This window comes from Pelobates fuscus, chromosome 3, assembly GCF_036172605.1.
Source record: "Pelobates fuscus isolate aPelFus1 chromosome 3, aPelFus1.pri, whole genome shotgun sequence".
Taxonomy (NCBI): Eukaryota; Metazoa; Chordata; class Amphibia; order Anura; family Pelobatidae; genus Pelobates; species Pelobates fuscus.
In genome coordinates, this window is record NC_086319.1 from 276,634,083 (window position 1) to 276,657,121 (window position 23,039).

General features: G+C 40.1%; 2 protein-coding genes across 6 annotated transcripts in view; one reads left to right on the forward strand and one right to left on the reverse strand.

Moving 5' to 3' along the window:
• Window positions 1-360, reverse strand: part of FER1L5 (fer-1 like family member 5) — a 118,115-nt gene extending 117,755 nt beyond the window's left edge. The window contains exon 1 of the mRNA XM_063448614.1: window positions 282-360. The gene's annotated coding sequence lies outside the window, so the exon portion shown is untranslated. The remainder of the gene's footprint in view (window positions 1-281) is intronic.
• Window positions 361-517: 157 nt separating this feature from the next.
• KANSL3 (KAT8 regulatory NSL complex subunit 3) overlaps window positions 518-23,039 on the forward strand; it is a 61,828-nt gene continuing 39,306 nt past the window's right edge. For 2 of the 5 annotated variants that reach the window (XM_063448609.1, XM_063448608.1), the window contains exons 1-10: window positions 537-616; window positions 7,995-8,258; window positions 17,018-17,188; window positions 18,786-18,876; window positions 19,992-20,177; window positions 20,529-20,660; window positions 20,758-20,874; window positions 21,334-21,435; window positions 21,530-21,601; window positions 22,070-22,144. In XM_063448609.1, the coding sequence (XP_063304679.1) occupies window positions 8,044-8,258; window positions 17,018-17,188; window positions 18,786-18,876; window positions 19,992-20,177; window positions 20,529-20,660; window positions 20,758-20,874; window positions 21,334-21,435; window positions 21,530-21,601; window positions 22,070-22,144 (1,161 nt within the window). In that variant the 5' untranslated portion in view covers window positions 537-616; window positions 7,995-8,043. Of the gene's footprint in view, window positions 617-7,994; window positions 8,259-17,017; window positions 17,189-18,785; window positions 18,877-19,991; window positions 20,178-20,528; window positions 20,661-20,757; window positions 20,875-21,333; window positions 21,436-21,529; window positions 21,602-22,069; window positions 22,145-23,039 lie in introns of all 5 variants that reach the window. The other 3 variants (XM_063448605.1, XM_063448607.1, XM_063448606.1) reach the window with 2 other exon arrangements.

Genomic DNA, 23,039 nt, shown 5'->3' on the forward strand with positions numbered 1-23,039 from the left:
ACTGAGCTGAAACTATTATTGGAGTATGAATGTTCCCTTGAGAACAATTGAATAATTATAGGATTATTCACTAAAGTGAGAATGCAAAGTGAATTTCAAATTCAAAATAGCTGAAGTGGAAAAATTCTCTGTCAGCTATGCTTTCAGTTCAGCTACTGAAAAAAAACAATGAAATAGAGCCTATGCTGTTCGATGGGACACTATTCATTGACTGGCAGCCTGAGCTAAGGCAACATGTCCCTGCTTGGTATAATAACCCAGTATAATGAACTTCATCTTACCAGCTCATACTAGACCCTGACAGAGAAAGGAGTCACACAGTGCATAGAATAGCTCTCTCTAATAATGGAGCAGTGACTGTCTGTCCTCACAGGTAATGTTCTCGCTGTAAGACAATCTCCCGGTATGATCTAAACCCGACCCACCCCGGGCAGCCCCCGCCGCCACCGTTACTGCAGCTGAGCTCGCTCCACATTCAAATCTCAACGACTAGCGCGCGCTGCGTCTCCAAGCTGCACGAGAGCGCGCACGCAACGTGCGCCAGGCCCAAGCCAGCGGTAGAGGATTGCCGAGCCACGGCCTGAGCGGTGAGATGGCGGGCAGTGTGTAACTCGGGGTACGCAGCGCATTCTCACCCCGTCACACGGCTGGAGGAGAACCTTTATCGCTATGAGAGGGGAGGGGGCGGGAGTTACCGCACGTTGTGCGTTGATGGGGAGCGGGTTGCTAGGCGGTATTTACTGACAATATTTACGGACTAGGGCTGTGTGCGCTGGGCATTGTGGGATATGTAGTGCAGGGTAGCTGGTGTGCGCTGGGCATTGTGGGATATGTAGTGCAGGGTAGCTGGTGTGCGCTGGGCATTGTGGGATATGTAGTGCAGGGTAGCTGGTGTGCGCTGGGCATTGTGGGATGTGTAGTGCAGGGTAGCTGGTGTGCCCACGGTTAGCTCTCGCAGTCCGAGGTTGGGGTTGCATTGCATTATACTGTGTGTTTGTGTCAGTCTCTGTCCTGCATACACAGTGATTGCAGTCAGTATTAATATCAGAAGGAATGAGGACACTGGTTATCCTCAGTATTGATGATCGGAGAATGAGCATTTAATTAAGGATTGTGTTGTGATTAGGATCGATGTATCAGTAAGTCTGTATTATAAGGTTCAGGTCTCGCTGCTTTGTGGTGACGGTAAAAGTGTATTAATAAAGGAATAAATTATGTTAGCAAAAAAAAGAGATGCACTACATTTCAATGTTCTGTTTACTATTTTGTATCAGTCTTCTATGATTCTAAAACATAAGTTATAAGCATGTGTGGGATAGGCATAAGGCTATCCTAACTATAAGATAAGGCCAGGGACTAATGAAAGTATTTAAAACATTGGGCAGACTGGATGGGCTGACTGGTTCTTATCTGCCATCACATTCTATCTTTCTATGTTTTGTTCCTAAAAAGGCAAACATTGCTGTTTGTGCTTGACTGGATCCATTACTACATAATACACTGCATAATTCAGCTCTCTGCTGTTAAAGGGACTCTATAGCTTGTTGCATTTGTTCTGGTGAGTAGAATCATTCCAGGCTTTTTGCAGTAAACACTGTATTTTCAGAGAAAATGCAGTGTTTAAATTACAGCTTAGTGATAAATCAATTGGCTACTCCTCAGATGGCTGCTACAGGTGCTTCCTGGGGCAGTGTTATACAATGAGCAGCTCAGCCATTTAGTGTCTCCACCCTCTGCATGCAGATACTGAACTTTCCTAATATAGATGCATTGATTCAATTAATCTCTATAAGGGGATGCTGATTGGCCAGGGCTATGTTTGATTTGTGCTGGCTCTGCCCTTGATCTGCCTCCTTGACAGTCTCAGCCAATCATATGTGAAAGCATTGTGGTTGGCTCAGACCACCACTTCTGATGATGTCAGCAGTCAGGTCAGAGGCAGCAGCTGCAGACTTGAATACAAGTAAGATTTTATTATAGTTAGGGAGGCAAGAGTGTGGTGGTGGGTAGAGGCATATATGGTGGTTTTAACACTATATAGTCAGGGATATACCTTATAGTGTTCATTTGAAGAATGAGGAAAACCTATTTTAATGTTATGTTTGGGTGAAAGTACCTCGCTCAGTTAGTCATGTTTTTGTCCATGCATACATGCCCATGATGTCAAAAATTACAGGGAAGTAAAACCCCTGTAGCATATTACCACTGGAGTCATCATAATGAAAGCGAGTTGTTATCTTGCCAATCCTTTCCCTGCAAGGGTGGAATACAGAAATGACTATAGACTGGGGTTACAACAGTATAACATCCACAGAGCTGTGGTGCTAGAGCGATAACTCTAAATTTTCAGTTAAATTAAACAAACTTAATTTTTATTTATGTGAACAAGTATATGTTCATAACCTTTGGGATTCAGTCAAACGGGCCTGTATCACTTGACATCTATTTTTTTTTTTTTTTCAAACCAAAATAAAGCAAGATAAACTTTGCAAAGTATGTAATAAATGTTTTAAATATACTATAATCTTTGTCAGATTGCATTATTGGAGATGCCTCTCAGCTGGGGAAGTTTCTTAAGCTATCTCCCCTTACCCATCCATCTCAATTTCAGACCAATCTATTAATGATAGAAACAGAGCATCATTAGGCAGCAACAGGAGAGAGAAATCCACATGAGCCTGCGCATGTCTACATCTGCCCATAATGCCTATGCACGTTTTCAGCATTCCTAGGGATAGGACACTAATTGGTTAGATCAGTTTCCCAGATGGAGTGGATGTGGAAAGCATAAGAAAGAAGAAGCAGGTAAATGTGAAAACAAAAAAATCTAATTTACCTGATATTTTTTAAGCCTGTAGAGTGAGGAAACTGTCTCATTCACAGCTAAAGCTTTTTAAGTGAACCTGTCATTGCTTTATATATTATTTTTTTTTTATAAATTTTTATTTTTGTCATGCAAGTAAATACGGTGAAGTCTGCATTGCCAACACAGCTTGAACAGACACATTCAAGTACATCAGAGTAAAACAGCAGTGTAGCATGAATAAGAGTGGCACATTTTGTTATATTGTGGTTCAAAATACAGCATAACATTTGATTCAACGCTAAGCCTGGTACGTTTCCATGTAGTGTGTCGGGAGTCTGTGCGCGTTTACATGAGAGGCCGCGTCACAGTGGGTTAGTCTAGTGTTATTGGGTTCGCGGTGGAATAGAGTAGGTATGTGTGCTGCTTGGAAGCAGGGCTAGTTAGAGTAAGAGAACTTCTCCATTTGTGTGACATGTCATGGAACCAAAAAGAATATCATAACAGAGAACGTAACATTACATTCTGAGATGTCATAACGAGTGATGACCTTGAGAGTGATACGCACCCTCGTGACATATTGTGGCTAAGTGTTAGCGCTATCCGTCGCCTTTGAACAGGCACATCTATTTCAATCCTATGTAGTAGTGTAGAGCCTAAGTTGGTGTGTGCTGCGATGTAGTGCCATGGCGCTAGTTGCAGACTGGTGTGACTTAAATGCTGGTGGCTCTCTGTGTGCATGTCCCCATATCCCAGGGGTGAGGGGGGGGGGGGGTGTCGTTACCAGAGCAGTCAAGGGCGCTCCCGTGAGGGTCTCATCTCCGCCCCAGGGGACCAGTGTGTTTGTGTTTTCTATATCATAACCAACCTAAATATAAACTGAAAATATACTCATTAAACATAGTCAATAGGTAAAACAGGTCTGTACGGTTGGTACCGGACCCCTAGATCGAGTAAAGGGAGCCGGTGAAGGGTCTCAGTTCATGTCTTTGGAGTTTTCGCCTCTCTGGGCCGGAAGACTGGGGCTTTGTCAGCTTTCATCGGTTGAGGGTGAGGTTGTGTAGCCGTCGCGTTACCCTGGCTTGAGAGTCCCAAAAAGTCCAGTATACTTTGGCCATCCTGGGGGTTCGTGGCTTTGTGTTGTTCTCCATTTGCAGTCACCCACAAAGTTCTGGGGGTTGCCCATTTGTAGGTAATTCCAGCTGTATGTAGCGGTTTGGTAACCGTTTGCATGTCCCTGCGCCAGAGGAGCGTGGCTCTACTCAGGTCCTGGAAAAATGAAAGACGACATGATTCGAACTCCAATGGGGTCTTCCCCCGAAGTGCAGCCAATAGCCCTAGTTTATCTGACATTGTTTGACATCTGAGTATAATGTCTCGTGGTGCTGTGTTGGGTGCCTGCGGCGACTTGGAGATTCTGTACACCCCATCAAATTGAAAAGATTTAGCCTGCTTTGTTGGCAGTATTTCTGTTACTAGGCGTCTAATGTAGTGGGGCAGTTCCTCCAGTGGCACAGATTCTAGTACCCCTCTGATCTTTATATTTTTTCTCCGGCTCCTGTCGTCCAGTAGGTGGACGTGGTTAGAGAGATTTTCCTGGGCGGTTTGTATTTGATGGATCTTGTCGCCCATTGTGTGGATGCTTTGTTTCAAGTCTGTTATGTCCCCTTCCGTGGCCTGGGTGCGTGCGGTCACTGCCTGGACTTTTGTGGTGAGCGCTGCCAGATCCGCTTCCCACATTAGTTTAAGGTTGTGCTGGAGGCCTGCCAGCATGAATTGGATGTCCCCTTTCGTGGCAGGGGTACAGTCCTTTGGTGCCAGTGGGGGTTCTGGACCATGGGGGTCTGGTGAGGGGCTGTCATATGTGAGTTCTTCTTCCGAGGGCACAGGTGAGGCCCCACGGGGGGTGGGTATCTGCGATACCCTGGGTGTTTGCAGCATTTGGCTTATGTCCAGCCGCGGTTTTGTGGCGGCCGGGGTCGGTTTTGGGGTTTTTCGTCCCATCTCACCTGCCCTAAGCTGGTATGGCTGCAGGTCTCCAAAGGCAGAAATGTGCCACGGCCAGTCCCTCTCCTCTCGCTCTCCGTGTTGTCCGCCCGCGCGGTAGGCCTTACCGCTTCGTTTGCGAGTTTTCGTGCCGGGCGTCGAAAAGAACGGCATCAGCCTTAATGGAGGGGTGGTCTGTGTGCTGCGTTGCCTTTTGATATCACCGGTTTCGTTGTGTGGACCCGATGTCAGCGGATTTTAGACGATTTTTATCGGAGCTCTGAGTAATGGCGTCTGCTCCGGTGCGGTGTTAGGCTCCGCCCCCCTCTGCTTTATATATTATTAAGCAACTGCTTCCTGCCTTATGCCGCAGAGCTATCTCATTTAGAACGCCATGCTGGTTTCATTGTATCAGAGTTATTTAGTTAATCTGTTCCTATATTCCAAATCAAGTGCAATGAAATCATAGCAGGTACAGATAACACTGAACGTGAAATTAGTTGTTTTGTGGGAGAACCATGTAGACATGTGCTTTTGTCTCAAAATTCAGTTCAGTGCATGGAGTACTCTGGTGAGACTGGTTTAGCAGATGAGGGGAAGGACAATAATGGTAAATTGTTAAAAATGTATCGTTTTGTCAATATTTTTCCTAGCACAATGTTAGGATTTTTGTTTCTTTCTTAGAGCATACCTTAACATACTCATGACAGTTACACTTTTATTTGAAGTGCTTGCTTAGATATAGAGCACAGCTTGAACCTTTGAGACAATGGAAGAAGAAAAAATAAGATACAGTAGAATTCAAAGTTAATTTTATTATAAATAATTCCCATAAACACAAACGGTTCTTGCAATTAACATAATACACTTTTTAGACCAGTGGTGCCCAAAAGGTAGATCCCCAGATGTTGCAGAAATACACTCCCATGATGCTTTGCATTCTATTAGAATGCCTTTAGATTGACACGCATCACGGAAGCTGTAGTTTTAAAACATCTGGGGATCTACCTTTTGGGCACCCCTGTTTTAGACTATTATATGAGAATATAGGTATATTACAATGTTTATACCTATTAACTTTCCATCTGGTGGTCCAGGATTCACGCATACATGTCAAATCAATTCTTCCATATCTTTAATCACATAAAGAACCAAAATAGTATAAAACCAACAACACCAATAAAATAGGAAAGATAATTGCACTCACAAACCTGGTACCATTAAAAGGGCATATCACCGGGAAGTAAAAGCCCTGTAGTATATTGCAGGTATGTCTCTGGAAACGGTTTCAGACATACCTGCGATATGCTACAGGGTGTATACTAGGTTGCGTTCATTTTGTTTTAAACGATTAAAGATATGGAAGAATTGATTTGACATGTATACGTGAATCCTGGACCACCAGATGGAAAGTTGATGGGTATAAACATTGTGATATACCTATATTCTCATTGCACCTTGACTGCACCACACCATTTCTTTCTTTGTTTTTCTATATATCGTGGTTTTCAGAGTTTACCGGGGTATTGGTGTTCAGGGTGAACACTTTTGTTGTTTATATTTTTCAGACGGTTATATGTCTGTAGGAAAAATAGCTAGTTTGTATCTCAGTGGCAAGTAACAGGCTGGGCTGTCTTTGTGCAAAACATTTGCCTGCTTTACGTGTGCATTAGCATATATTAACCAGTTAAGGACCAAATTTAGGCTTTTTTACCGTCATCGCAGTCTGGTCCCTAAATAACCTGGAGCAGTATGAAATGCCCTATGTATTCAAGCGTCACTGCCACCGCTTTGCAAATTGAATGTAGCCCACTTGCCAAGTGTACCCAACCCCTCTGCCTCAAATACCACGTATGAACAGCAGCCATGATTCCCACATATTGGGTGAGATCTAAGCCAGGATAACAGTATTCTAAACACATTTCTGCAGCAAAAGGATGATGAAGCTAATTTTCATTTGAATAGCTTCGTCAATAAGTAAAGCTGTTGTTTCTGGGGTACAGAAAATCCTCTGACTCAGTAATTTTCCTACGTCTGACACACTGGTACCGCTGTCTGAAAGTGTCAATGGGAATGGGCCCTGTCTATGGAGCATCCTACGAATCCTTCACAGACTTTCATGCTGTTTTCTTGCGTGAGAGTATAACAGTGATGTCGACAGTGATGTCGACTCCTGGCTCTGAAGCACCAAGAGCAGAAGAGGACCATCTGAATAATGCAAGGGGCAGGTTCATGAAAGTTAAACTCACCTTTGCCTGCCACCACCATGTGACAAAGTCTCCTTCTGGGATGTTGGCTTATTTTGTAAAGACCCACAGTGCTCCTGACATTTCATCCACCAGAAGTCCCATCAAAATGTTGTATTCTCGCACATGAGCAACCCTGCAACACTGCTGTTTTTAGAGGGTCCCAGCAGTCTCCATAGAAATTGTCTCACAATGACTGTGGAAAATGAAAAATTTGTGACAGCAGCAGCTATTTGTCAAGGTAGTAGTTGTTACTACTTTGTCTTATGATGTCTTTTGACTTTATTGGAATTACAATGACATTCCAATACAGTCTTTATACATAAAGATATTGTCTTTTTGAAATGCTCAAAATATTTGGAGCTGCTTAAAAGTAACAGTTCTTGTATAGACCAGTATTTGTCTTTAATTAAGGGTTTCCATTTATGACTATACTGTCCCTGTGCAAAAGGATGAGTTGTCCTTTCTCCTGTATACCAGCTCATCCACTCACCTGCTTTATGACAAATTGGAAAACAGCCTGAGAGTCAGACATATTTAGGAGATAAATTGATCTTCAGACAAGCCAGTCCAGGAATTTTGGTATCAATTTAATATTGTTGGATATACTTTTTGATAACCTTTTTGAGATTAATATTTTTGGATGAACTTTTAAAATTACGAAAAACATAAAATTTTGTAATTGTTTTATATTTTTTGATAACATTTTTATATTTAAAATATTTTTTGATATCTTAATATTTTGCACACAAAAACATTTTCAAAGTTTATCCAAAAATATTACATCGTTTAAAAAGCTTATCCCAAAATCTAAAGTTTTTGTAAAGCTTGTTTGAATTCTGTAAAGTAAAATTAGACAGAATATTTCACACGTTAATTGTATACCTTGTATACCTTTTGTAAAATCAGAGTATTATTTTGTAAATATTAGTTTCTCTTTTTTTTTTTTTTATTATTAGGTTTTGAAGTTTTGCGGCCCTTGGGCCGTTCCCTTCGGAAGTGATCATAATGTCACACAGAGGAGGTGATCGAGACTTGCAGTCTTCAGCTCGCAGGATGGGTACGTCCCTGCTGTTCCAGCTGTCTGTGCATGAACGAGAGCTGGATCTAGTATTCCTGGATCACAGCTATGCCAAGCCTTGGAGTGCTCACCCAGATGCTAGCAATGCCCGTCCAACACGCACCCTCTTTATCACACCACGGAGGCAGCAGGAAAGTACATTGTAAGTCCAATGCCTCCTTTATCTTCTATATGAAAACAGCAGAATGTAGTACTGTTGAATATATTGCTTCTCTATCCCACAAATATAAAAACACAGACAACTTGGTAAACTCATATGTGGTAAAGTTTAAAGTTTCCTTTCTAACTGCCTAGCTGATTCCTCATAGACTGGTCATGAAAGGTGGTTTACTTGCTGTTAGTAAATGCAGCAAGTAAATGGGATTCCTATGTATCTTTCCCATAAGTCCTGCATAGCAATATTCAGAGTATAAATGACAATTAAATGCTAGTTTAAACGTCATCATTGCACAGTTTGCATTTTATCTTTTTCTTATGGAATTATGATAGAGCTGTTAATGTATATGATGGAAACTTGTACATATTTTTTATAAGGTCATATTAAAGGGACACTGTAGGCACCCAGACCACTTCAGCTAATTGAAGTAGTCTGGGTGCTGTGACTCTTTTGCACTTAGTGCTGCAATGTTGTGGGATATTTATGGGATGATAATATTAAACAGTTGAGAATTGCCCACTATTTCAATTCTCTTAGATCCTAGAGATCGTAATCATGTAAGTGAAATGTATTCCATACAAATAAAATCACAATTTGTTATAAAAATAGATATAATTTATTGTGACAAATAAAATAATAATATTAGGCAGGATGCACGATAATAATCAGTGAATATTTAGTATAACATAAGTATGCAATACAATGGCAATGTTTAAACACGTTCCAATGGCTAACAGCATCAACTGTCAAGACTTTAGATTTATGAGGGTACTTCACAGACAGAAAAAGCAAAACTTCCAGCGAAAAGTCGTAAAACCTTGGCTAACAGTTAGATCGACTGAGTAACCCTTTCAATGCTGGCTAGATCCTCCTAGGCATATAATATCCTATTCTCATATACTTTTCAAGTGAAATAACATTTAAACCAGCTCATTAATCATTTCCTGGAACCATCCAATAAGAATAATCTACCAGATTCTATAAGCCGAATTTTAATTTGCCTAAAAAGATATCTTATCTTATTTAGAGCAAATCAATACACCTGGATAAAAACATCGGTATGCTAACACGTGATAATATAACGCTAATGTATAATTATTCTTAATTCCACCTGCAGAATGGAATGTTTATAACTATATATTCTTTAGTTAACTAAGATTTCTAAATATTGAAATCTGACCGTGATTTATCCAGTCATATATCATGCTATTAGATTTTTAATTAATTTAGATTAATTAAATAAAACCAGCATAATTATCAGTTAAGTAGATGTTCTCACCAGATGAGTAGGTAGTCCCAGGAACTTGAATGCGTGTATGATTGATTGTATGGAGGTATGTAAGTAATAGTAAAAAAGTAAGTGTTGCTTAGAAAGTAAGAGTACAATTCTAAGTGTCCAGGAGTGTTTCTTGAGTGTTAGTCCCAGAGTGTCATGGATCTCTCTGCATGTCCGAATCTGAAAGCCCAAACTTTCTCCAACTCCTCTCTCTTCCCTTTGTCGTAACTTTTAAAGGGCCAGACTCTCTGTACGTCATTAGTTGATAAGGCCAATAGGAAACTGAAGGTGTGGTCAACCTGCAGATTGCAATTTAGGTATTTGGTCCATAGAGGGCAGTCTCGCCTCACTAAACCTTCCTATCCAGGAAAGAGTTAAAGCGGCACTGTCATGCCGAACTTACCTTTCCTCAATCTCTTCCTCTCCTCCCCCTCTCTCAGGATCTGTTATTCTTTTCTTCCATTCTTCTTTAGTTTTCTTTAAAATTATAAGACAAAGTAGGGACTCTTTGCCTTATGGAGGATTCCTCCGCTTGACCAGCTCTGACCAGCGGAGGAGCAAAGTGTGCTTCATTTCCGCTGGTCAGAGCAATTTTCCCATGATCCCTAGCTTCCCTCCCAGTTCCCACAATACTTCCTGTCAGTATTGCCGAAAGTCCTGTCACTTAGACAGAACGCCGGCAAAACTGCCGAATTGCATCCTAACAGAATGAGAAGAGTTTCTCCATTGGTGTTAGGATGCAATTTGGTACTTTGTTCGTATCGGAATTTCATTCTAATGAATGAAACTCCGATCCTATTCATTGCTGTGGCTGCATCTTGCAGCCGCTTAGTAGATAACTCCCTAATTCCCACGGTATCAGGGAGCTATCTACTAAAAGGCTGAAAGACCTAAATTGGTCTTTCAGCCAAATGTACTAATACTAAGTAAAGATTACTTAGTATTAGTAAATAATATGCCCCTACTCGCTATACCGCGAGTAGGGGCATGTCTAGTAAGCAGTGAGCTGCCTGTGGCTGCTCACTGTAAAAAAAAAAAACACCTAATAACCCCCCCCCCCTCCCCCCTGCGCGGGGGTTAAAGATGGGGGGGCCCTGCGGAGCTCAGTACGCGGCGTGCCCTCCATGGGTGAACATGGATTAATTTTTTTTTTGGCGCTCGTGTTTTTTTTTTTTTTTTTTTTTTTAAAGTGCGACGGGTATGATGGATTTTTATTTGGCCTTTTTGGGGGCTGAAGAAAGAAGAATTTAGAAAAAAGAAGACGTCAAATGGTAAGTTTAATTTTTTTTTTTTTACAGGTTAGTTATTTTATTCCCCCCTCACTATTTTTAGGGTGAGGGGGGTAGGTAGGGGTTAGAATGTTTTGGGGTGGGGGGGGGTGACTAGGGGCTTGGGACCCCTAGTCACCTTGATGGGGGGGGTTCATTTAGGGCCCCCACCCACCGCTCAGGGGTGGGGGCCAGGGGGGAGGACAGTAGGTCCCCCCCCCTTATTATTTTATTAGGGCCCCCACCCACCGCACAGGGGTGGGGGCCAGGGGGGGGAGGACAGTAGGTCCCCCCCCCTTATTTTATTAGGGCCCCCACCCACCGCGCAGGCGTGGGGGCCGGGGGGGAGGACAGTAGGTCCCCCCCTTATTGTTTTATTAGGGCCCCCACCCACCGCGCAGGGGTGGGGGCCGGGGGGGGAGGACAGTAGGTCCCCCCCCTTATTGTTTTATTAGGGCCCCCACCCACCACGCAGGAGTGGGGGCCGGGGGGGAGGACAGTAGGTCCCCCCCTTATTATTTTATTAGGGCCCCCACCCACCGCGCAGGGGTGGGGGCCGGGGGGGAGGACAGTAGGTCCCCCCCCCTTATTATTTTATTAGGGCCCCCACCCACAGCGCAGGGGTGGGGGCCAGGGGGGGAGGACAGTAGGTCCCCCCCCTTATTGTTTTATTAGGGCCCCCACCCACCGTGCAGGGGTGGGGGCCGGGGGAGGAGGACAGTAGGCCCCCCCCTTATTATTTTATTAGGGCCCCCACCCACAGCGCAGGGGTGGGGGCCAGGGGGGGAGGACAGTAGGTCCCCCCCCTTATTATTTTATTAGGGCCCCCACCCACAGCGCAGGGGGGGAGGACAATAGGTCCCCCCCCCCCCCCTTATTACCATTTATGTTTTTACAGTGAGCAGCCACAGGCTGCTCACTGTTTAGTGGACATGCCCCTACTCGCGGTATAGCGAGTAGGGGCATTGGGGAGATTTTAATCTCCCTTGTGCTATTATGGGGGTCATATTGACCCCCATAGAGTGAGGGGGGGCCCTGGGGGGCTTATGAAGTGGCGGGGAGCACTGCTCCCTGCCGCTTCTGTCTTTACATATTACAAGGAGGGAGCTGCACGTCGGTAGCTCCCTCCTTGTAAAAAACTGATCGAACAAACGAACACTGATACTCAGTGTTGGTTTGTTCGTCTGATTTTTTCTATTCATTCATTCGTCTGTCTGATGAATGAATGAATAGATGAAATTCCCGTTCGCATGTCCAGGTGTTTCACTGGGCATGTGCGGGAATCTCACAGTCTGTGTAGTGTGGGTAGATGACGTGTCCCACAGGGACTTCACCTACCCACACAAAGATGGCGGCGCCCTGAATAAAGATCGGGGCAGAAGATACAGATTTAAAAATAGGTAATCTGGGGGGCTTAGGGGCATTTGGGGGTGACTAGGGAGTCAATTGGATGTAGTGGAGGCGGGAGGGGGGTTAAAAAAAAAAACTGGATTCGGCATGACAGTGCCGCTTTAACTTTTCCTGATGACGATTTTGACATAATTTGGCTTATCTATATGACTACCATAACTTAAATTTACTTGTCAGTTCAAAGCGTTTGCCTCAGTCTTTGTGGCAACGATTTTGATCGTAATTTCTAACACTGACAGTTCTAAATTTCACCCTTACTTACAATGGGACCTAGTAAAATTTGGAAAGTAAAATTAATTACTTAATCTTCTCTGTCACTAATGTCTGTGTTTAGAATTATTTCTATTCCATTAACATTTAGACAGAGCCTTCCATCCCCCTGCTTCATTGCTTATCACTTGGCTTGTTTATATAATGCATTCCTTAGCTCAGGCTCAGTGGTTAGTTACAGAAAGGATAGAAATTATGTATCTTTGTTAGCCTGAAGATAGCAAAATGGAGTCTGCTCTGTTCTGAGTGACTCTGACAATATACACTTTTAATTTCTATTTTAGCACAAAATGTCTGCCGATATAAATATCCTGACAATGTAAAACATTGCAGCTCTAAGTCTGCCCTCTGTGAAGACCTCCAGCAACAGATTTTCCCTATAGGAAAGCATTTTTCATTGAATAATGCTTTCCTTTGGGGAGGTCTAATGCACGCACGGCCGTTGCCACGTATGCGCATTAGGTCTCCCCGATGTCGGCAGAGAAGGAGTGTGGGCGGAGCTTGACACAGCGCCGAGGGTCATCGGTGTTGGATTCATGTAAGTGGCTGGAGGGGTTTTAACCCCTTTAGCCCCGCTGGGGAGGGGAGGAACTATAAACCCTATAGGTCCAGGAAAACGGCTTTGTTTTTCTGGCACTATAGGATCCCTTTAACCCCTTAAGGACCGGACTGTTTTTGCGATGTTGTACATTTGCGACCAGGCATCTTTTTACACTTTTGTGGTGTTTGTGTTTAGCTGTAATTTTCCGCTCTCTCATTTACTGTTCCCATACAAATTATATATTGTTTTTTTCAGGACAAAATGGGCTTTCTTTACATACCATTATTTATATAATCTCATGTAATTTAATTTTTAAAAAATTAAAAAAGATGATGACAAATTGAAAAAAATACATGTTTTTTTACTTTTATGTGAAATTTTTTTTACTCATCTACAAAAGCGAATGAAAAAAACTGCTAAATAGATTAAAAATTTTGTCCTGAGTTTAAAAATACCCAGTGTTTACATGCTTTTTGCTATTTTTTTGCATGTTATAGGGCTATAAGTACAAGTAGGATATTGCGGTTTCAAAACATACATTTTTAAAATGTATCAATAGTGACATTGTAACACTATTATCTGTCATAAATCGCTGAATAACACCCCACATGTACATATTTTTTTTAAAGTAGACAACCCAGGGTATTCAATATGGGGTATGTCCAGTCTTTTTTAGTAGCCACTTAGTCGCAAACACTGGCCAAAGTTAGCGTTCATATTTGTTTGTGTGTGAAAAAAGTAAAAAACTAAATTGAACGCTAATTTTGGCCAGTGTTTGTGACTAAGTGGCTACTAAAAAAGACTGGACATACCCCATTTGCAATACCTTGGGTTGTCTTCTTTTGCAAATGGTATGCCATCAAGGGGGTAATTCTCATTCCTGGGCTACCATACGCTCTCAAAGGCAACGTAACCAACCTGGCCATTTTCAATGTAAAAATATTTGACCCATATATTTGACCCTGTAACTTTCAAAAACGCTATAAATTCTGTACATGGGGGTACTGTTATACTCAGGAGACGTTGCTGAACACAAATATTAGTGTTTCAAAACTGGAAAATGTATCACAACAATTATATCATCAGTAAAAGTGTTGTTTGTGTGTGAAAAATGCAAAAAAAGTCACTTTCACTGACAATATCATCGCTGTGATATGTTTTACTGTTTTGAATCACTAACATTTGTGTTCAACAAAGTCTCCCGAGTAAAACAGTACCCCTCATGTACAGGTTTTAGGGTGTCGTAGAACGTTACAGGGTAAAATACAGTGATAGCAAATTAAATTCTCTGGACTTTCGGCCTGGGTTGGCAGGCAGGTCCCTTAAATTGCAATCAATAAAATAACTTAATTATGTTAAAATATTACATAAATACGCACGTAGAATTTAAATATATATGCATATTTATATATTTGAAGTCTACGTGTATATTTATATAATTATTTATGTAATTTTGTATATGGCCATATGAATAGTTTGTATTCTTTTTATTTATTTATTTATTTATATATACAATTTCATTCTAAGTGTATTTTGATATAAATATATATATTAATATCAAAATACAGTTAGAATAAAATTTCGGATAGATATATAATTTTTTTTTAATTTTTATTATTATTTTTACATGTTTAATTTAAATTACTTATTATTTGTATTTTATAATAATATATATATACAATATATATATAGTTATTATATATATTATATATATATACACGTGTGTAATTTAATTATAAGTGTATTTTATATTAATCTATGTACATATTAATATAAAAATACACTTAGCATGACATTATATATATGATATATAGACATATATTATATAGGTATAATATATGTCTATATATCATATATATATACACATATATAATTATTATTTTTATTTATTAACGTTAACCTTTATTTTTTTTAATGATTTTACACATGCAGGGAGACTGCCTGTCAGCACAGACAGTCCCCCTGCAGGCAGACACATGGACACCTATTGTGACCATGTGGTCGCCCTGTTGAGCGATCACATGGCCGCAGGGGTCCTAATCCGCCATGGGGAGACTGTCTGGGCTGCAGGCACCGGGAGCACCGCCGATCGCCGCCGGGGGAACGACGCCGATCGGGTAAGTACATCTTAAAGTTAGGACGGTTCAGGACCGTCATCAGTCGGCAACGCAAAAATGCCGATGACGGTCCTGAACCGTCCTCCGTCCTTAAGGGGTTAAGCATCATAAAACAGCTTTGTGTAGTAGTTATGTTGTGGCCTTTATATTTGTCTTAAAGTGTTTGCTGGCTAAAAAAAAATAATTGTCAAGTGATGCATGTCCCTTTAAAGCCTTCATTGAAAGTTGTCTTATCCTGACAGTGGATTTGAACACTACATCAACAGGGGAGTTCTCCTCTCAATATTACCCTTATGATAATTAAAGGGACACCCCAGACCTCTAAAGCATGTTAGCTTGCTGAAATGCCTTGTGTAAAGAGTGTCCTCTTTTTTTTTTTTTTTTTTTTTTTTTTTTGCAACAGGTAAATTTTTTAAATATAAATGTATACTTTTACAAATTTACCTGGTTCCATCCCCTGATATGTTACTTCCAGGTTGGGTAAGCTCAGTTGAGTTAAACTCAAGATGCAGCAATTGCCCAGAGCACTTGCAAAGACTTCTATTTGAGCTGCATTGGGAAGTCTGTGATTGGAAAGCCACAGAAAGTCTGGGCAGGATAAGAAGGGGAGGGATTACAAAAGCTTCAGACAAGAGAAATGCAGGTTTTGCAAGCTGTTTTTAGATATCCCCCTATGAAAAAATGCATATTTAAATGCATGCAAATTTTCATTTAGGGTACATCTATTAAACAGGGATTTTTATTTATTTTGTATTTGGCAAGTTGAATGTGCATTAAAATTACTCCAATCTTACCAACTGACCTATTAATGGAGTGTGATATATTTGGACATACAAAACTATACTTTTTTTTTTTTTTTTTACTTTCATCTCCGATTTATTTTAAGACGTACTATTTTATCTCTCTTATTATTTAACTTCAGCAGAAAATTTAATTGGTCAGACTATACCTTTTTGGGCAGTGACTTTCTCCTCCACCTAAACAAACTCAGGGCAACTGACAGGAGATTCTGTGAAAATTCCACCTAAACAAACTCAGGGCAACTGACTAGAGACTCTGTAAATTCCTGCTGTCAGATCCATCATTTTTGCAGTAAGCCACCATGAGAATGGCATCATACATCATGGAGAATAACTATCCTGAGGTCTCAACCTTTTTGATTTGGGAAGCACACAAATGCATCATGAAAGACTCAGTGCTGATGAGACCTTATGATGGCCACGTCCAGAGGCTTATGGACACAATATAACCTTGTATCCACACACTCATCTAACTGTGACTCACCACTACCGCAAGCGTTGACAGAGTCGAGGTGTGTGCTCCCTCAACTAAGTAATCCTTCGTGTCACAGAGCACTCATGAGCACTAGAACTTCTATATAAATGGAGATAAATATAGGAGGTTATTAGCACATGTGATCTATAACAAGCTAACCATGACATATATATTGCAATACTTCCCAGATAAGTATACAATTCTACTCTGATGTCTAGTTATTATCACAGTCAATCTACCGTTTCTCTCCAGTCACTGCAACTCAATGTATTAACAGATATCTAAAAACTTACTTAAACCAACTTACTTGACTTTACTTTACATCTGATGCAGCAAATCTTTTTAAGAAAAAAACCATGAGATTAAGAATATAGTGTTGTGGTTATGGTGCTTGGACTGTTCATTTAACCATGTTATAGACTTTCGTTCGTGACCTCAGTTTCTCATAAACCTTCTTATAATATGTCACTTATTTTATGATTGAATATGGCATGATTTTATTTCATTTAAAATGCTTCAATTAAATATTATTTCAAAATAAAATTAAAATGCTGTTATTGTGCTTATTCTGTTTCAATTTTTTTCAGAGAAACAGATGTGCCCATCGATGTTGAGACCATCAACCCCACGCCTATGCCATTATATGACAATCAGAAGGCACGAAGTGTGATGAACGAATGTGAGCGTCATGTAATCTTTGTGAGGACAGACACAGAAGCACCTCCACCTCCCGATGACTGGGAAGACCATGTCAACAGGTGAGTGCGCTATACAGGTGATGAAATGCCAAGCAAGCTAGGTTTATAGTTAGATGTATAGTGTCACTAATGAGAGTGTAAATATATCTAAGGTGACTACTAGTCACCTTAGAAAAACACACAAATGTGGTATATTAATTATTTATTTTACATTATTTTATTAAAGGGATGCATGACCTTGTTCAACATATTTTTTAAGGGTTCTATAAAAATAGTAGAAGAACAGGCAGGGAAAGGAATAGGACAGAGATGAGATACAACCAAAGCTGAGGCATATTCAATATGTAGAATCCGGGGAATACAAGGTACCTCGCCAGGGTTGAGCAAGTCTCTCTTTCTAGCTGAGGTACAAATACTGGGGATATAACATGTTTGGAATTGGGATGCCTTTGACGTTGCACTGTAACCTTGGGGTCATTTAAAATATATGTGTGTAAGAAGTATGGAATGATCAGAAAACCTCCATCCACAATGTTTTTTTTATAAATTGATGACATTTCTGTTACATTTTATATTCCAAGATAATTCAGCATGCACATGCAAACACCAACTAAGGATGTTTTGCCCATACTCTATTTTATGTAATTATTACGGTAGTTATGTTATTGGATTTACACAAAAGCTGTCCTGGACCATCCTGGCATCAGATACAGATTACTACTAAAATATGTTTAGATGTTTTTCCTTGATTGTGTTATGTAAGCATTAGAGAATTACAAAAATAAAATGCCTGTGGTTTATGTAGGAGTTATGAGAAAATGGCAGTAATTAGTCAGTAATGCAGGAAAACTGACATTTTTGTTTTTAAAAAAATTGATGCTTTTTAGCGAATAAAACCATTGCCTATCTTTTCATTCTCCCTGTCTTTCAACCACCATATTCATCTACTTTACAACTTTAAAGGTATGTCCAGTTCCATTGCCTCACTTTTTTATTGTGTTTGTTTAGTAACTATTCTGACGGCATTGGCAAAATATCTGTTTTATTCACTCTTTTAGCCCGAGTTTGTGATATTAGTAAAAGCATAGTAGTGGAGGCTTAAAGTGAAACTCTAGACTCCAAAAGCACTTAGGTTTGCTGAAAATCTTTGTGTGAAGAGTGTGTTCTCTTTATTTTTCTTTTCATTTTGCATAAATTACAGATTTGAGTAGAAATTGGCACTTTTATAAATTAACCTTGTTACATTCCCTGGATGTCAATCAGACATCCGGTCTTGTTAATTCTTGGTTTGTTTTGCTCAGTATAGCTAAACCTCAAAAGGCAGAGCTCCTGTCTTGCAAAGACTTCTTATTCAGCTGCATTGGGAAGTCTGTGATTGGACAGTCACAGAAAGTCTGTATTGGGGAAAAAAAGGGGAGGTCTTGCAAAGGCTGCAAACAAGAGATGTGGGCATTTTCAATTTGTTTTTAGATATACCTCACAACTTATAGATATATATAAGTTGTGAGTGCCATGTAATTGTACTCTTTAATACAATGCGTACCAATAATGCCACTTCAATGCCAGACGCCAACATCTCTTACCTTCAGGTCTGGATAGAGTTCTTGCCAGAACAAATGACAGTTTAATTCCAGTTTGTGATAACTCGTTCCTCCAGGTCTGGTTGGAGTACTTCTCAGAACAAACTTTTCAACAAGATCCTGAAAGCTCTTCAATGTGATCGGCTTGCTCGACTTGCTAATGATGGGGTGAGTTTTTACATTTTAATAAAAATAACTAGTTAGTAGATAAAACATATGCTTTTGTGTCATGCTTGGTTGACCAATTAATATTTGCTGTGTTTTTTTGTTTTTTTTATTTTTTACAAATACTGCAGTTTTAAGCCTCTGAGCAGGGAAAATGGTTACAGATCAGCCTCTGCATCATAATATTTGCGGTGATGTAATGGTGGATGAACTAATCCTTTAAATGTACACTGTAGGCACCAAAACAACTTTAGCTTAATAAAGCAGTTTTGGTTTATAGATCATTCCCCAGCATTCTCACTGCTCAATTATCTGCCATTTAGTAGTAACTTTGTTTATATAGTTCTAGTCACACGTCTATGCATGTGACTTGCACAGTCTTCCTAAACACTTCCTGGAAATTAAGTAGATATTCTAGGTTCCTGCATTGCACATTCTGTTTAATCTAGAATTTCCTATCTCCTGCTTTGTTAATAGCCCCCTAAGTCCTGCAGGATACTCCTGTGTGTGATTAATGTTCAATTTACAGAACAGGAGATAAAAACTTTAAGGGACTCTATAGTCACCAGCTGCATTAACAGAGTTATATAACTCCTAAATGGCAGAGAATCGAGTAGTGAGACTGCAGGGGCATGATCCATACAACCAAACTGCTTCACTAAGCTAAAGTTGTTTTGATGACTATAGTGTCCCTTTAAATTAACATCTGATTGAAAATCAAACCATTTTTTTTCATGCAGTCTGTGAGTCACAGCCAGGGGAGGTGTGGCTCGGGCTGCATACACAGAAACAAAAATGATATTTAACTCTTAAATGGTAGACAGTTGATCAGTGAGACTGCAGGGGTATATGATCTATACACTACAACTGCTACAGTTGTTTTGATGCGTATAAAGAAAAATCTACCTTTAATGTCTCTTTATTTTATACGGTTTCTTGAAATTACTGTAGCTTAATCGGGACTGTGCTATTTTTAGTATTTTGAGACAAGCACAGGTGTGACATTAATAAAACTTCCAACCATTTTCAAGGAAAGCATGAAATTTTAGAAAATACATTAATGAACGCATTGCTTGCAGTGTCATGTTTATTTAACTGATATTGCTTTGTCGCTTTAGGCCTCCAATGAACCAGTGTTACGAAGGATTGCAGTGGATAAGTGTGCACGACGTGTACGCCAGGCTCTTGCTTCAGTGAGCTGGGACACAAAGCTGGTCCAATGGTTACATGGAACTTTAGTGGAGACACTCAGTCTTCCATTGCTTGCTGCATATTTGGATGCTCTGCAGACTCTTAAAGGAAAGGTAATGCTGTTCATGTTATAGGACGTACTTGCAAAGCCGTTTTGCAGGCATCAATTCAAGAGTTCAATAACAAGCTCTCTCTGATCCTTCAAAAAAGACACTTATCGTATATTGTTTTTGTTACTCCATGCACAACAAAAATAAAAAAGACACACATATGCCTCTGGTTTGTATTTGTGCGTATTTGATGTTTGATTATGATAACAGAAAATAAAGAATAAATAGGACCTGGACAGAAATACTATATATTGCATTTATATTTTTCCTTTTTTTATTTGGAAATGCATTGGACAGATGAACATATGAAGAGTATCAGAGCGATGACTTCTGAAATGTAAACTATCCTTTCAGATCCCAGGTCTAATAGACCGAATGTTGCTCACCTCCACCGTCAGAGCAGGAGGGGCAAGTGCAGAAGCCCTTTCCTTGCTTCTCAAGAGGCCATGGGACCCAGCAGTTGGAGTCTTATCACATAACAAACCGGTAAGAAGAGGTCTGCATAGACTTTTATATAGCAAACTGATCAGTTGATTTGTTTTAGTGGTACATAGTGTGATCCATTCTATCTCCCTTAATCTAGAACAAGCTTCCTGGCTCACCCCTTATCCTCATTGCTCCCTCTGGACCAACCAGCTCTGTATTCCCTACATCAAGAAGGCACCGGTTTTGGCAGTCTCAGCTCTCCTGTTTGGCCAAGGTATGTGAGATTTATTTACAATATATGCAAATAATTATTTTTTGTAATGTTTGTTGGAATATATACTCTATACAATACTTTGGTATTTTTTAAATAGAAATGTCTGAAAATTGTATCTACAGTCAGACATTCTGTTGGGATGCTGGAGAGTATTCTAGCACACCTTGCAATATAGTCAGTATGGAAAAAAAGGAAATAGGCCACAAAAAATCATCCTAGTTACTTTTTAAATTGACTATAGACTCCTTATCCCAAGTAGACATACTTTTTTTTCTATTCTTAACTTGTAACATCATCTAATAAATCGTAAGTAGGAGGTTTTAGGTTGGGGCACTTTTTATTTGTTCTCTATCTCACCCATGTACCACATGGTTCTCAGTTTGAGTGTGATATTTCACATAAATATGTGTACATCTTTATTGTAACCTGACAATTCTTCCACTATTTTGAATCCAAAAGGTCATTCCAGTTGGCACTCAGTTGCTGAATAGTGGCAGTGGGGTGTCTTCATTGCAGTGCCTGGAAAACATGATTAGTGCATTGCGGGGAAAAGTCCTTGAGGTATTTCTTCCACGGAGTAATATTTAAACCGCAAATCATTACGTGGACTTATTCAGTGAATTCTTATATTTTCCCTATTTGTTTGCTTCTTCAGATTCACAGTCACTTCCCACACAAACCAGTTATCCTCATTGGGTGGAATACAGGGGCATTGGTTGCCTGCCATGTAAGTGTCTAAACAGCTATTGCATATCATATTGAACTATATTAACACACTTGCTGAGCTTGGCATCAGTATTTAAATAGTAATCAATGTTTGCACACTGTAGGAGATTCATAGTACTAGCCCCCCTAAATGCTTTAGTGCAGCTTTCAGCTGCCCATCCCTAGGCCCAGAATGGAAAGGTATGTCAGAGTTCTGGCCATTCTTCTATATGTCCTGGATTGTTCGTGGCTTGGTCTGCATCAGGACTGTACCTGATCCCGTATTCAATGTGCTTGAGATGCTGGCCAGCTGGGGAGCAGTGTTATCTGCACTGTCTGCTTGTCTCCCCCCTGTCTGCTCTTCTAAACAAACAAATTACATTATAAAATATATAATTCTTTCACCCTGTTGTTTTGATACTAGTTAGTGTGATGAGACACAGCATAAAACATTTATAATTAATCCTACCTCTCTGTTAATATCTGTCAGGTGTCTTTGATGGAATATGTGACTGCAGTTGTCTGCCTTGGATTTCCTCTGCTCACTATGGACGGACCACGAGGAGTGAGTTATATGCTAATCTCTTTGACTAAATAGCTTTAAGTGCCTATTGTGTACCGTGCCCACACATACATTCTTGTCTAGTAAAGTAATAATCTGATGGCCATAATACATTTTATTAGGCAGTGATAGTAGTTTACAATTTTTATAGTTTAATTGTTCCATAAATGTTGTTTATTTGCAGGTCAATTTGTTTGCCTTTAGTCCTTGCATACATTTGAAAGTGGTTTAATCTTGGACATATTTCAATAATTTGCAAAATGAGTTCTTATTTAGTAAAATTGTTCTTCATGGAAATGGTGTTAGAATTCCAATATAATTGATAGCAGGGGACAATGGTTAAACCTCCTCCATAATACGACTGGAATCACTAATGCTGGCCTAATACTCTTTGCTATTATTATTTTTACCACGTGTGTGAAGAATGTGTCGTCATTTTCAAGGAACCTCACCCACCCCCATTCCCGACTTTCAATCAGACAACCTGTCCTGTTACTCCCTTGTTTGTTTAGCTCAGTGAAGTTAAACTCAAGAGGTAGTCAATTGCCAAAAGCACCTGCATCCTTACAAAGATTTCCCGTTGAGCTGTCTATATCTGATTTATAGATTTTGTATATTTGGGGGGTGGAGATTTCCTGTAATAGTTTGCCTTGCTGGGGTGTTTGTATTGTGCAGCTACTATGTATTATATAATATGTCTGTGCATTGTAGCGTTACTGGAAAGAGTCTTACTAGTAGATACAGGTCTATTTCTGCCATCAATTAAGAAATGCTGCTGTTCAATGTAGTTTTCAGATGAGGGGTAATGACCCCTCCTCATTTCTCCCCTTTGCTAGAGTGATTTAGAGAATGATTCTGCATTTTGTTAGACATTTTTACAGCAGTTAAGAAGGTGGAG